The sequence below is a fragment of the Mustelus asterias genome, chromosome 1, assembly GCF_964213995.1.
Source record: "Mustelus asterias chromosome 1, sMusAst1.hap1.1, whole genome shotgun sequence".
Taxonomy (NCBI): Eukaryota; Metazoa; Chordata; class Chondrichthyes; order Carcharhiniformes; family Triakidae; genus Mustelus; species Mustelus asterias.
This window is the reverse complement of record NC_135801.1, coordinates 34,618,219-34,633,651: the sequence shown is the minus strand read 5'-3', so window position 1 is coordinate 34,633,651 and position 15,433 is coordinate 34,618,219. Positions and strand designations below refer to the sequence as shown.

Sequence of the window (15,433 nt, the reverse complement as noted above, 5' to 3'; positions counted from 1 at the left end):
CATGAAGGATTAGCTCACCATAGAGGGCATCAAGCTCAGAGTAACAATTTGATCAAGCAACGCTGCATAGTTCAGGTACAAATTACGTTGCCAATCTTGACAATAACTGTCATTACATGAGAAAAGTTAATAGCCTTGCTTGCTAACGCTTGTTGGTGGATAACAATGATAATTGACAAAGAAAGGGAATTCAGGATCATTACTGCAAAGTGCAACAAAGCCTACATTGGTACCATCAGTTGTGATTGAAACCAGTACCTTGATTGGAATGTTTTTCTCAGTCACATCTCTTTTAAGTTAATTGTACACACCCTCGCATCTTGTCCTCGGAGTGGCAAAAGTGAGAGGAAGTCCTCTTTTATTTTTGCACCTTCGAATGAACATCAGCTGGGCCATATCCGTCCTGAATAACGACTCAAACTGAACGTGAGAAATATTCACAACCTGATAAATCTTGTATTTGCTGAGACACATCCTCAGACAAGAAGTCCACCCTTCTGGCTGCTGCTAATGCACCAAGTGACATGCCCCTAATGGCTGTCATAATTTAATCTGTATTTTTAAAGTCTTTAAACAAGGTGGCAGCAGCAACCATCATAGCTTCCTTGATAACCATCTGCTGGAAAAACAAACTGTTCACCGATGGCGAATGTAAAAAGATGCCTTTTTGCTAGCCTTGCCTTTAGTCACAGGTTTTGAAAACAGTGACTTGTAAGCTTCCAACATTCCCCTTTAACTCCCAACTTTTTTTTCCTGAATAGCACTATTTCAAGGCAAATTTTCTTGAAATTTTGCATGCATTGTCTTACGATAACGTTCCAAATTACCTCTTTTAGTCAAGGCTACACTCTGACAAATGGTCTTGCTTTTGACATTTGTAAAAAGAAATTCACTTTCCCATTCCTGGTGGAAATTGTAGGTATTTGCCCTTAGAGGTCCCTGGGTCCTTCAACGTCATTTTGTCTTCATCCAGCTTAGTTCACATTTTTTGGTGCCTGCAGTTTGGCAGTCAATGAGCTGTTTCACAAGACGACGAAGTTCTGCGCATTTCTGGCAGTCAATGAGCCAATTAACCTGTTGTCATGAGAAGCCAGAAATCTGCAGATTTTTGACGTGGTTTGGCAGTCAATGAGCTGATTCACTTGACATCACAAGAAGCCAGAGTCCTGCGCATTTTCGGCAGTGGCTTGGCAGCCAATGAGCTGATTCGCCCTCATCACAAGATGACCGTGTTCCGCGCATTTTTGGCAGCCAATGACAATTGACTATTTGGACAGCACTGGCCTAGAATCTCTATCAAATAAATTTAAAGGTTATAATTGCCATCCAATTTGGACAAAGCAAGCAGCAATGAGTTAAATTACTAGATTATCTTGTTTAAGAGTTGTTTGAGGATAAATGTGAGCCAGCACCATTGGAAAATGCATCTGTTCTTCTTTGAATAGTGCCATGGGATTTTTCAGTTCAACATCCAAAAGACAGCACATTTGACAGTGCAATGCTCCATTAGTACTGCGCTTAAGTGTCAACTGAACATACATGAGGCCATGTATGGATCTCTGGTTCTGGAGATGTTGTACTGGTCATAATAAAAATATCTGCCTTCACTAATACAAAACAGATCAGCAATGTGACTTTGGTATTAATGGCCCTTTTATGGATCATTTCCCTAGAATCAGGAATGGGAACATTGGAATCTTGACTTTGTAGCAATTCTGCATGCACACAATTACCTTCCAAATCATAACAACGTTTGGGCAAGTATGCAGCTAAATTAGTCTTACAGCATAAACAGGAAAAGTGCAACTATGTAGTATTTAGTCATAGAGTCACAGGTTTATAGCATGGAAACAGGCCCTTCGGCCCACCTTGTCCATTCCGCCTTTTTTTAAAAACCCCTAAGCTAGTCCCAATTGCCTGTGTTTGGCCCATATCCCTCTTACCCATGTAACTGTCTAAATGCTTTTTAAAAGACAAAATTGTACCCGCCTCTACTACTACCTCTGGCAGTTTGTTCCAGACACTCATCACCTTCTGAACAAATTGCCCCTCTGGACCCTTTTGTATCTCTCCCCTCTCACCTTAAACCTATGCCCTCTAGTTTTAGACTCCCCTACCTCTGGGAAACGATATTGACTATCTAACTGATCTATGCCCCTCATTATTTTATAGACCTCTATAAGATCACTCCTCAGCCTTCTACACTCCAGGGAAAAAAGTCCCAGTCTATCCAGCCTCTCCTTATAACTCAAACCATCAAGTCCCAGTAGCATATTAGTAAATCTTTTCTGCACTCTTTCTAGCTTAATATTTTTTCTATAATAGGGTGACCAGAACTGTACACAGTATTCCAAGTGTGACCATACCAATATCTTGTACAACTTCAACAAGACGTCCCATCTCCTGTATTCAATGTTCTGACCGATGGAACCAAGCATGCCGAATGCCTTCTTCACCATTCTGTCCACCTATGACTCCACTTTCAGGGAGCTATGAATCTGTACCCTAGATCTCTTTGTTCTGTAACTCTCCCCAATGCCCTATTAACTGAGTAAGTCCTGCCCTGGTTCGATCTACAAAAATGCATCACCTCGCATTTATCTAAATTGAACTCCATCTGCCATTCGTCAACCCACTGGCCCAATTGATCAAGATGTCGTTGCAATCCAAGATAACCTTCTTCACTGGCCACTATGCCACCAATCTTGGTGTCATCTGCAAACTTACTAACCACGCCTCCTATATTCTCATCCAAATCATTAATATAAATAACCAACAACAGTGGACCCAGCACCGATCCCTGGGACACACCGCTGGTCACAGGCCTCCAGTTTGAAAAACAATTCTTTACACCACCCTCTGCCTTCTGTCATCAAGCTAATTTTGTATCCATTTAGCTACCTCACCCTGGATCCCATGGATCATATTGTAGAACTACTTTCATTTAGCATATAAAGGGAGTATAGCACGCTCTATTTCTGACTACATTTCTAAAGTAAACAATAAAGTATTTTGGGACATCCATAAGCAATGAAAGGTGCAATATCAATGCAAGTTCTTTCCTGTTATTCTTTATATTGCATTCAGTCCAAGCTGTGGAGTAAAAGTGGGAACCAGGAAGCTGCTTTTTAACTTTTTTCCAGCAGACCACTGCTGGAGAAATCACAGGCAACACCTTGGAAATAATCCTTCATGGCGCATTTTGATTGCGTTCACTCGGAACAAGGTTAGGATGTCATGTAGGGAATCATAACACAATGATGAAATTTTATGCTTCAGTATTTCAGATGAAGAGGAGGAGAAAAAAAACAGGGTCTTGCTCATGATCACTACATGGGAGACTGGTGCTGTAAAATGCGTGCACGCCAATATCGAAAAGACTCCGCTGTGATATGTCTCACGTGGCCAAATCATCCAACACATGAAAATGACTACTTGAGTGACATATTGGTCAGTTAATGTGCCTGTGGGACTAAGTTCCAGCATGTGCTCTCAGAAATAGACAGGAGAAAATTAAAGAAAATTTCAGATATTTGACTAAATTTTAATGTTGAACATTACCAGATCATTGAAATTGTGTGTAAAAACTGCATTCATTTGGCATTGTAATTAGACTGCAGAGCAAATCTATTAATACACCAGAACAAAATATCCAAAAGAAATTCACTAACATTGAAAAGGAAATCATTTTGTTTTCTCAAATTCAATTTTGAGAACTTTTGGGATATTTCAGCAAGCACCATTGCCGTGTCTGCGTAGGTTTCCTCCGGGTGCTCCGGTTTCCTCCCACAGTCCAAAGATGTGAAAGTTAGGTGGATTGGCCATGCTAAATTGCCCCTTAGTGTCAGGAGGACTTGCTAGGGTAATTGCATGGAGTTATGGGGATAGGGCCTGGGTGGGATTGTGGTTGGTGGTTCAGAGAGTGTCCTGTAACATGCTTTCTCTCCATGTAGATTCCTATAAATACTAAATTTTAAAGATCGCCATTAATTAAAATTGACACTTAAAAAACAGAACCTCAGTAACCCAAAAGTAGTGGGAACAAACAGCTTTGCATCTCTGGATCAGATACTGCTTTAATTCAGTATACAACAGCTTAACTATCTGAATAAAGGCTTCTTAAAAATAAAATGTGTTGGATTAGCAGAACTAAAATTTGCTCGTTTATGCCAACATTAAAAGACGTGAAGCTTAATCAAGCCTCGTGGAAATAAAATGGAGCATTTTGCTTTGGATGCTATTGCTGCAATTAATGCTAAACATTTTTGCAATTTTATGCACAATTCCCACTGGAGTCTCTACATAAATCAACCTGAATTGTATTTTCCTGCTTAAATTCAACTTATTCCCTTAATCAGAGAAATAAACAAATTCTCAACATTTCCCTTCAAACAGTGGCTAAGGAAATAATTTCAGTCTGTTACACTAAATTATACATTAAAGAGTTTATTTAATAATGGGAATTAGTTCCTGCTCCAAGTACTATAAGTGACTCTTTCCAACCTGAGTCAGATCTTTGGCCTATAATCCTTAAAATTCATGTATGTTCTGCATAATGATGGCTGTAGATATTTCATTTCAAATTTAATGTATCCATAGAGTTTTAGATTTGAATTCGACAGATTTGGAATTCTACTCATTAAAAGAATTAAAATTGCTCAAAATGTATCAAGTAAATTGGAACAGGTATTGATGTTAATGTTGTCAATACGTCTTTGGTTGCATAATTAGGCCGAAGGGCCTGTTCTGTGCTTCCAATATCAAATACTCTGCTGTGAATCAGGATGCTGTGTGTCCTAAACACATTTTTTATTAAGTAGGAAAAGCACTTTTGAAGAGCTGATTTACTCTTATTCTCTCCTTTTGGCTCAGATACATAATGCAACAGGGCAAAATGCTTTGCCTACTGACTTGCCCGAACAATCAAATGTGCCAAGCTAAGCTGTTATGAAAACTCCACAAATAAAAACTGGATGGACTACTCAGCATCAACTTAGGCACGAGATACAACTTGACCGTGCAAAGTCCTCCTCACCAAAGCACAGGGGACTCCAACATTGGGGGAGGTGTTCCAGAAACTAGCCAAGTAAAGGCCTAATTTAGTCATATTTACAGAATCGTACCTTGAGACTCCACCATCATGATCCCTGGGTACGTTCTGTCCCATGGACAGGACAGAACCACTAGAGGTGATGACACTGACATACAAATCAGAAGTGAGCGGCCCTGGAAGTTCTCAACATTAGCTCCAGGCTCCATTAAGTCTCATGGCACCAGATCAAATATGAGCAAGGAAACCGTCTGCTCATTAATACCTACCACCTCAGCTGATTAATCAGTATTCCACCATGATGAACGCTACTTAGAAGCAGCATTGAAGGTAGGAAAGGTACAGAACGTATGCTGAGTGGGTGACTTCACCCGTCCATCTCCAAGATTGATTTGGTAGCATCACTACTGACTGATTGCACCCTGAAGGACATGGCTTCGAGACTGCATTTCGGCAGGTGGCGAGTGTACCAATATGAAAGAAAAATATGCTTCTCCATATCCTCACCAATCTACTTATCACAGATGAATCTTTCCATGGTTATATTGGTAGACCACTGCACAGTTCTTGTAAGGCAAAATTCCTCATTTATACTGAAGACACCCCGCACAGTGTTGAGAGGCATTACCATCGTACTGAATAGGATAAATTAAGTATCTTGCAATTCAAAACCATCCATAAGGCATTGGGAGCTCAGGAGCAGAATTGTATTCCCCACATTTGTAACCTCACGGCCCAGCATATCCTTCCCTCTACTTTTATCAGCAAGTGAGGGGATAAACTTTGTTTAAATGCAGAGTGTAGAAGAGAAGCCAGAAGCAACACAAGGCAAACAGCCAACGTAATGCAGCTGAACAGGGTATATATGTTAAATAAAGGAAGATCTATGCAAATAGACAGAACTTGGTGATCCCGCAGTTAAGTGATTAGATCAGCGCTTTATTGCCTTGCAACATTAAGCCTTGAATGATCAACAATTAAACTACTACTCAGAGGAGGGAGCTCCATAAACATACCCAACCTCAGCCTTGGCAGAGCTCAGAACCTGTGCAAAAATCAAGGTTGAAGTGTTTTCAACTATTTTCAGTAAGAGGTGAGAGTGGAAGATCCATCTCAGTCTCCTGAGATCTCCACCATCACAGAAAATAGTCTTCAACCAACTTGATTCACTTGACATGTTAAAAATGGCTGAGTCCACTGGATACAGCAAAGGCTATGAGTCCCGATAAAATCTAGACTATAGTGCTAAAGACTTCTGCTCCAGGACTGGCTGTGTCTCGACCAAGCTGTTTCAGCAAAGCTGCACTGACATCTATGCAAAAAGTGGAAAATATCCCAGGTGATCTGTTCTTAAAAAGTAGGCAATTCCATACCAGCTATGTTATACTTCAGAAAGTAAAAAGTCCAACATCAGGTTAAAGTCCAACAGGTTTATCTGGTAGCACAAGCCACTAGCTTTCGGAGCGCTGCTCCTTCATCAGGTGAGTGGGATATCCCACTCACCAGACGAAGGAGCAGCGCTCCGAAAGCTAGTGGCTTGTGCTACCAAATAAACCTGTTGGACTTTAACCTGGTGTTGAGACTTCTTACTGTGTTTACCCCAGTCCAACGCCGGCATCTCCACATCATACTTCAGAAAGCCAGTTGAAGGAGGATAGAACTGGAGCCAATCTTTATACACTGTTACAAAGTTACACATTTCTATCATGCAACCCCTAATCCAACAACTGCTATTTATAGCAGCACAAGTGAATCAACAGTTAATATACACCACCTGCAAATAATTAAACGCCATTAATGCACAATTAACAGGGTGCCCATAATCATGAAAACAGTGATGAAAGATGCTGCCAGTGCTATCAAGTGCCACTAACCTGCACTAAGTTTGGGTTCCACCAGGACCACTCAACTACAGGCCTCATAACAGCCTTTGTCCAAAAATGGACAAAAGAGCAGAATGACAATGGTGAGGTAAGAGGAACTGCTCCTGACATCAAAGCAGGTATTGTCCGAATGTGACGTGAAGCAGCCCTAACAAAATTGAAGTCAATGGGAATAAGGGAAATCAGGCACAAAGTAAGAGGTTGTAGTTGTTGCTGCAGGCCAACAATCTCAGCTCTAATACATCATTTCAGAGTTCATGTTCTCAGCTCAACCATCTTCAATAACTGCATCTGTGACCTTTCCTCCAACATGCTGATGGTGACTGCACAGTGTTCAGCTCCATATGCAAATCCTCAGATAATGAAGCAGTCTGTGCTCACATGCAGAAAGACCTGGACACCATTCAGGCTTGAGCAGATTTGCAACACAGAAATAGAGAGCAATGACTATTTCCAACAAAAGAGTTTAACCAGCTCAATGGCATTTAAAAATCACTAACCCAATCCCAACCCACTCACTTCCATTTTTAACAAAGGATGGGGGGTGGCCATCACCACTCCAAGGAGGTGGGTTGAGCATTTAAACACTATAACCTGGTTGCATGCCTCAGGTTTTACTTGTCTTCCAAGTTTAATGCTAGGGAAATCCAGCAGATAAAGAGAAAACGATGATTATTTTGTGGAAGAGATAGAGGTTCTCAATACTGCTTTTGGGCCAGGAGGGGTGCTTTCCCCACGTTCATCTGGCCATGTTAGGATCAAGGACTCCCAACACTCCACCCCTGGAAAAGATATTGAACACCCTCCCACACACTCCAGCTAACATGGCAGCATGCTTCCTAAACCTACTCTTGCAACTATGGTCTCCTCTTTCCCCACCTGGCAAGGAACCAAGCCTGTGAATCAACTGACCTCTGGGTGAAGACCATGTTTATGAAAAAGGTGCATACTGTGACATTAAAACACTATAGCTTGCAAGACACCTAACTCCCCACCCATCCTAGAGTCAACTGCTTTTAAAGGCAATACAGGCAGAGACTGAAATCAACAGAACCTGCCTGCATGCTATATAACATACTCTTTTGGTGGATCAAAAAACACACCTTTCAGAGTTAAAGTTTAATTACTGTAGTTCAAGATTTGAAAGTGACATTTCATAGTATATCTAGTTACTATTCATACCACATTAAATTTCCAGAATTGTGTCAGCATGCTAATACTGTTATTTTCAGGCACAAACCCACTTGATAATAAGCCATGCACACCACTGTAAATATTTCTGATGACAAATACTTTCTTTTAAATCCTAGTGAGGCAGAAATGCACCAAGAGGTTTCTCACTGCAGTATAGGCAGAGCAGAAAAGTAAAACATATGCAGTCTTCTCCACTGAATCAATTTTGTCTTGTCTTGGCAACAATAGGACACAATGCTTGTATACTGAATATTGTCTTCTAATAAGGCTTTGTTCACCTGGAGGCAATATTGAGGTAAGTATTTTTTGAAGTCTGGAATGTATACCCAGAGTCCGGGGATGTGCCTGAATTTATTCATGAAGTTCTGGAATTGCCCAAAGCAAAACATTAACCTATGCAACTGAGTGCAGGTTCATATAACTGTCAACAAACTTATAAAAGGTAGAAAACTGCTAACAAGATCGAAAACTGCTAACAAGTGATTAGGATAATAGAAAAGATGCTATAGGGAAAACATCCAAAGGTGCTACCAATGCTTAAATGTTAAGATCACACCTAAATTAGCTATATCTGAATTCCAATCATTTGTACTGATTTGCCAGTATTTTAGGATTTTAGAGAAAAATAGGTGGTGATCAAATTTGGTTCCTTTCTCCAAAGCATGTACATATCCCCATGAAGGGTCAACTTGCAACATGTAATTCTCAGTGCATTGACAGCAATTCCCCAGTGTAAATAATTTGATCAGCCTCGTTCTGGCCATTATCATTTTTATGGTTCTTTGAATATGTCACAGGAGCTAATAGCTCTGCGGATCCAAACTGGTACATAGATTTCAAATACAAATGGGAGCATATGTAAGCATTACTCTCCCCCAACCTGGACTGCACTGGTGAATGACAATAACATCAGTTTTCTAAGGCATGACTATCCCCTCAATAAAACAAAAAATGAAAGGACAGGAGTAGGAGTTTGGAAGACAGAGCAGATGGAGCGGAAAAGATAACCTATGACAATTCTGTAGCACTAAGCTACTTTGGGGAATTATGAGCAGATGGTATATTATGTTAAATTTGTGTACTGGACAATAATGGTCACAGAATTGTTATAGAAAAAAGGGTGGCATTTGTTCTGTGGTGTTGCTGTGAATGAGTAATTCACCTAGTACCATTCCTCCATCTTCTCCCCATAACCTTGTATATTGTTCCTTTTCCACAGTCCAAAAGACGTGCTGTTTAGGAGTATTGGCCATGCTAAATTCTACCTCAGTGTACCCGAACAGGTGATGAAGTGTTGCGATGAGATTTTTACAGTAACTTCATTGCAGTGTTAATGTAAGCCTACTTATGACACTAATAAATAAATTTTAAAGCTTTTCAGATAACAGTCCAATTCTCTTATGTAGGCTTAATTACCCACGTCTACCACATTCTCAGGCAGTGAGAATGCACATTCCATAACATTGGTCTGTGTAATAAGCAGGATTAAGTGGGGGAAATACCTCACCTGTGAACATTTTTGTCACCATTTTACTCTGCTTCCTGGCAGAGCAGATTAACAGCAGCCATGGTGGGAAAAATTCATGATGACCTGCTAGAAGCTCCGCTATAGTCCGCGTCAGGCCTGGTTGCCTTTGTTCCCCTTCTGCATAATTGCAGCCTTCATCAACAGAATCTACGACAATGAAGAGATTCTGTGAAGGTGGTTTTATTCCCAACAGTGGCAAGAGTACACATCTGAAAAGAAAAAAAGAGATGTTACTTGAACCTCATACAACTTTAAAGACACACCATCTTTACGCAGAAGCGATTGACTTAAATCAGCTCTGATTGTAACATTGATCAAATCTTGCACAGATATACATGCACCTTCCCTTTTTATCTATAAACGCTCCTTCCTCTCTTGCACCTGCAAGAGCACAAATACCTTCTTGTACTCTGTCACTCATACCCCCTCTCTGACCATGATGCTAATATAGGATTTGGGGAGAAAATAGGTATTCCTGCATATTTCCCATCCCAAATTTTTCTTTAACAAATTATTTTTCATTGCTAGTCTGGAGCTATGTTCCCACTTACTGTAATTATCCTCAGCTAGAAAGGGGTTATGCTTATGGAAATAAAATGACAGGATTCTCAGTTGCGAATCCGCTCAAAAATGTTATACTAATACCAAACTACTAATACCAAGCCATGCTCACATTTGAAAAAAAAATGGCCACTTGAACTACAACTACCAGAACCTATGAAATGTATGTCAACATGTTGTAAGTCACTGCTAAAGAGCTTTTGCCATCTTTTCACCATCTTACTAAATAAAGATTTGCACCTCCTTCACTGGGTAGCTCCATAAGAACTAAATTGAATTGAAGTTAGCTTTCTTAATCCCACATTTTAAAACCACACTTGGTTAAATATACTTATTAAAACCATAATGCACTAAAAATAGTTTATATATTTTTCAAAAAACCTTGCAACAGGAAAATAGAAATTGGCATGAATGAACTTTTGTTAGAAACATCAAAGCCTGAGGTGGCCACAACCTCTGAATCATTGGTGTATAGTAAAATCAAGTCAACTGAATGACTATACTTAAAACATTTTTTTATTATTAGTACTAGTCCAAAAGTTTACAACATGGTTTCCAGCACAGTATAATGAATTTTCCAAAAAATTAGTCAATATTTACTGAAAACCAATTTGTATGATTACATTAAATGGTGGAAATCAGACAAGCAAACCTGAAGTAAATGCAATTCAAACAAGCTTGGAGTTAATTACAGTTAAACGCTAACCAATGTTTATCTTATAAGGTCAGAGTTGATAGCGAAAAAAAACGAGTGACCCATTTCTGGACTACTGGGTAGAGCCAGGGTGTCTGTCATTAACTCCACAAAAGCTAAAAGCTAGAAATTCTGAGAAAAGGGTCATAAGGCACAATTAGAAATATAATTTATTCATATGGGTTACAGAATCAAACAGTTCATAGAAATCATAGAAATCATAGAAACCCTACAGTACAGAAGGAGGCCATTCGGCCCATCAAGTCTGCACCGACCACAATCCCACCCAGGCCCTACCCCCACATATTTTACCCGCTAATCCCTCTAACCTACGCATCTCAGGGGCAATTTGTAACCTGGCCAATCAACCTAACCCGCACATCTTTGGACAATTTGGACAGTTATGTTGAAGGGAAAATAATTAATTTGCATTTTTGGTTGAATCGTTCCAAAACATGTCACATTGTCAGAGATAATATTCAGGGTGGAACCTTGGTTAAAACTCTCTTGCATTTGATTCATTGTTTGCTGTCAGAAATGGGCAGTTCAGATCGAGTCCAGACAGAAACAGCTGAGTTTGAATTCCATGAAGGAAAAGCAGCTGGAAGATTTGCTTTAGCTTGCTGTTGGTGGACAAAATCTACAGCGGTCCTCACAGAGCCTTGCAACAGAAAGCAATCAACTTGAATCATCAGCTGTGGGACCAGCAATTGTACAGAAGTTGTAGAATCAAAAGGGCACATTAGGAACAAGAGGGTGTTCTGCATGAAGCTCATGTTTGAACTGAGGAAAAAAAAAATCAATATTAATGAGGTCTGTAAATAAAATGTAGAGGGTTGTGTCAAAAACCTAATAAAGGATCCCCAAAGAATCTTACCTTGGATGAAAGCTGAACACTGGGGAGAATTAATGTGGCATACCATTGGGCCTGTCCCAGGAAAAGTGAATGAACCTTCAAGATTTCCTAAGATAAGGGAACTCTTTGGAAGGGTGTGGGGCATAGGAGGAAATTGAAAGTGAAAAGTAGATCGGAGTTTATAGTATAGGTCTTTATAAGCTACAGTGTTAAGTAATAGTGCTCAAGTCTCTAATATACAAAAAATTCTCTATTGCCTTAAGTACCATGCAAATTTTTTCTCCGCTATCTGCGCTGCTTTCCTCCCGGAGCACCAAGCAACTTCTCATTCTGGGTGAGTTCAACCAATTCATCATGTTCTCTCCCCTCTGGGTTCACTGCCCTCCTAAATCTCTCCTTCCATGTAAACTCCCCAGCCTATATTTTCAGATCCCCAGTCCCCTCCAGCACTTGACTTTGCTATCTCATGTAGCCTTGCAGCTCCATAATATCAAGCAACAAGGTGGTAATCTCTGATCAGTTCTTATCAGAGATTACCACCTCTTGATCTCTTCCCAACCCTACCTCCTTCTGTGTCCAATCCTGGAAAATTCTCTCAAATTCACTTACAACAGTATTCTCAAAATCACAAATGTTTAATGTTTGGCCCTCCTTTTACTATGACATTTCTATTGCTACCAACCTCATTTCACCTATCAAATCCCCCATCCCCATTAAAACCATTACTTTAACTCTGTTCTTTCTGGCCATTCTTCTGGTATGGTCCTCATTTCTACTTCCGAGTCTAAGGGACATAGACTTGAACAAAGATAATGGACAATTGGTTCAGTCGTTCATTGCCAGACCTTATGGATGGGATTAAGCATTATAGGATCCTGTTCTCATCTGGCAAAACTGCTCACTATTCCAGGATCATCCTGGAATGAAAAGGCAATCCCTTTTGGCTTTTTTCTAATGCAAACCATCTTCTTTAACCTCTCGTTTCCTCCATCCTCACCTGCAACAAATACAAGCAGCTCATGCACTTATCAAAATTGAAATTATTCAATTACTTCTTTCCCCTAGCCCACCAGATCAAACTTCCTCAAAGGCTCCCTCCTGTCCTAGCCTTGAACTGATATTTCTGTAGTTTCTCTTCTAACTCCCATCATACCCTCTCCAAGTACATATTGGCCAACAGGCCACCTCCTGTTCTGTTGACCCTATTCTGGCTGAACTACTAACCAACCTCCAACATCAGCTTGGTTCTCCCTGCTCAGAATCTGCTCCCTCTCCTTCAAATCCATTATCACCTCCATCTAAAATCAAAATAATCCTTGACCCTTCCACACCTGCAAAGTACTACCCTTACCACTTCAATGCCTTGTTACCTCCCAAATCTATGACAATTTCCCACAGAACTCCACACTTGAATCCCTCTGATCAGATTTCTACCCAACAGTACTAAAACAGTTCTAATCAAAGTCACAAATGGCATCCTTCTTGACCGGTCTGCAATCTTTGATGAGAGTATCACAATGCCTCACCACTGTCGCCCAAGTTGGCGGGATGGCACTTCAATTCTATTTCATCTAATCATAGCCTGAGCATCATCTGCAGTGGATGTTCTTCCCACTCCCACTGAATTAGCTCTGGTGAACTCAAAGGATTTATCATTGGTTTTATCCTATTTCTTACCTACATGCTACCCCTCAGCAACATCCAAAAACTGTCAGTTTCCACATATACAGGGATGAAACCCAACTCAGCCTCACCTCCTCGCTCAACTCCTCCACTGTCTAGAAAAATTCAGACTGCTTGCCAGCAATCACATGCTGGATGAGCAGAAATTCCCAAGTAAATATTGGGAAACCAGTGTCTTTGGATCCTTCCACAAACACTGGTCCTTAGCCTCTAAACCCATTCTTCCTGGCAACAAATGGAGGTTGAATCAGACTATGCGCAACCTTGGGATCAGTTATGACCCACAGGATTAGCTTGACCGCGGAGCTACTCCATCATGCAGACCACCTACTTCTGCCTCTGCAACATCAACTCACTTCGCAACTGCCTCAGCTCATTTGCTGAAACCTTCATCCTTCCATACCTTTGTATCTCTAGGCTCAATTATCCCAACTCTCTCTGTTGGCTTTGCATGTTCCACTGTCTATAAACCTAAGGTCACCCAAAATGTGCTACCTTTGTCCTAACTCAATCCGTTTGCTGGCTTTTGGTTAAGGAAATTCAATTCTCACCCTTGTTTCCAAATCCCTCTATCGCCATAATCTCCTCCAGCCTAACAGTCTAAAATATTTCCTTCACCATTGGTGGCAGTGCCTTCAGTTGCTAAGGCCTGGAGATTTGGAATTCCTACCATAAACCCCTCAGCCATTCTACCTCATTTTCCTCCTTTAAGACATTCCCTAAAATCTACTTTGTTGCCTAAACTTTTGTTCATCTGCCCCAACACTGCCTTATGTGGCCTGATAGCAAATTTTGTTTTACACTACCTCAGTGAAGCACGATGCAATGTTTTATGTTAAGGATATACACACTGTTGCTGTTATTGTTCTTTCTGGACAAATGGCTATACATCTATACATCAGCAGTGACAATGAACAACTGACAGCCTATGTTAGCACAAACAGAACAAGTGCCTCAGTAAAAATTATAAATTACCAGTAGAATTAAAAGCTAAACTAGGGGTTCAGGTGACTGCTGCAAACCATTTCACATTTTGCTCACAATGTTATCTGGATCCCACAATCAGATTACTGATCTTAATTTTTCTCAAAATTCCTAAAAATATTACATCACATCAGATGAATCCCTTGGCTGCTTGTACAAATTCCTAAAGTTTTGTGGGGTTGGCTTAGCGCATCAATGCTGATTGGCCAGAAAAAAAAAGTCCCCTTAGTCTTATTCAGTCTGGATGCTGTAGCCCAATCCAGAAATTCTGCCCCTACTAATATCAAATAGGATAAAAGAGGATGAGCTATTTTGGGAGGATAGATCGGATGGTCTGTTGAAAATTCAAGCCTCATTGTTTTAAAATTATCTTTGAAGATGAAATATCTATTAATTGTAAGGTGATTATGATTGACCAGAATGGAGGAGACAACACATACAAAACTACAAGTCAGTTAGTCTCACTTTCATTGTGTCAATTGATAATCAAACCTGAGGATTATCTGTACACTGATAACCTAGTAGACAAGACAACATGGACTCAGGTGAGGGATGATCCTGCATAACTACCTTACTTCAAGAAAGTGATAAGTTCCCATTGTAATTACTGCAACGTGGTTACCTAGACTTCAAAAAGGCATGCAATAATATTCAACAGGAAAGATTATTTGTTCAAAACAAAGCTATAGCTATTCGGGGGAACGTTGGGAATGGATAAGATGGCTGATGGGTAGGAATCCCAAACCAGTAAGTCAGAATGGAGATTGCTATAAGCCTCAGTATTGGGACTGCTACAGTTTGCAATTTCTGTACAAGAGATTATTCAGAAATTCAATATATTCTTTAGTATACCAGTATTCAGATTTGATACGAGTAAAGACAGAAAGTGAGTTGGGGAGTCAGTCCAGAAAACACTGGTGCATTAAGCAAGCAAGCAGGAACAGTGGCAAATTAATTTCAATGTGGACAAATGTGTAGCGCAAATGAATGCAAGTCACAC

The 15,433-nt window shown here is 40.2% G+C and overlaps 1 protein-coding gene across 3 annotated transcripts in view; it reads right to left on the bottom strand.

Moving 5' to 3' along the window:
- ankrd50 (ankyrin repeat domain 50) overlaps window positions 1–15,433 on the bottom strand; it is a 120,914-nt gene that overhangs the window by 68,021 nt on the left and 37,460 nt on the right. For all 3 annotated transcript variants that reach the window (XM_078211188.1, XM_078211179.1, XM_078211196.1), the window contains one exon: window positions 9,635–9,864. In XM_078211188.1, coding sequence (XP_078067314.1) covers window positions 9,635–9,864 — 230 coding nt within the window. The remainder of the gene's footprint in view (window positions 1–9,634; window positions 9,865–15,433) is intronic.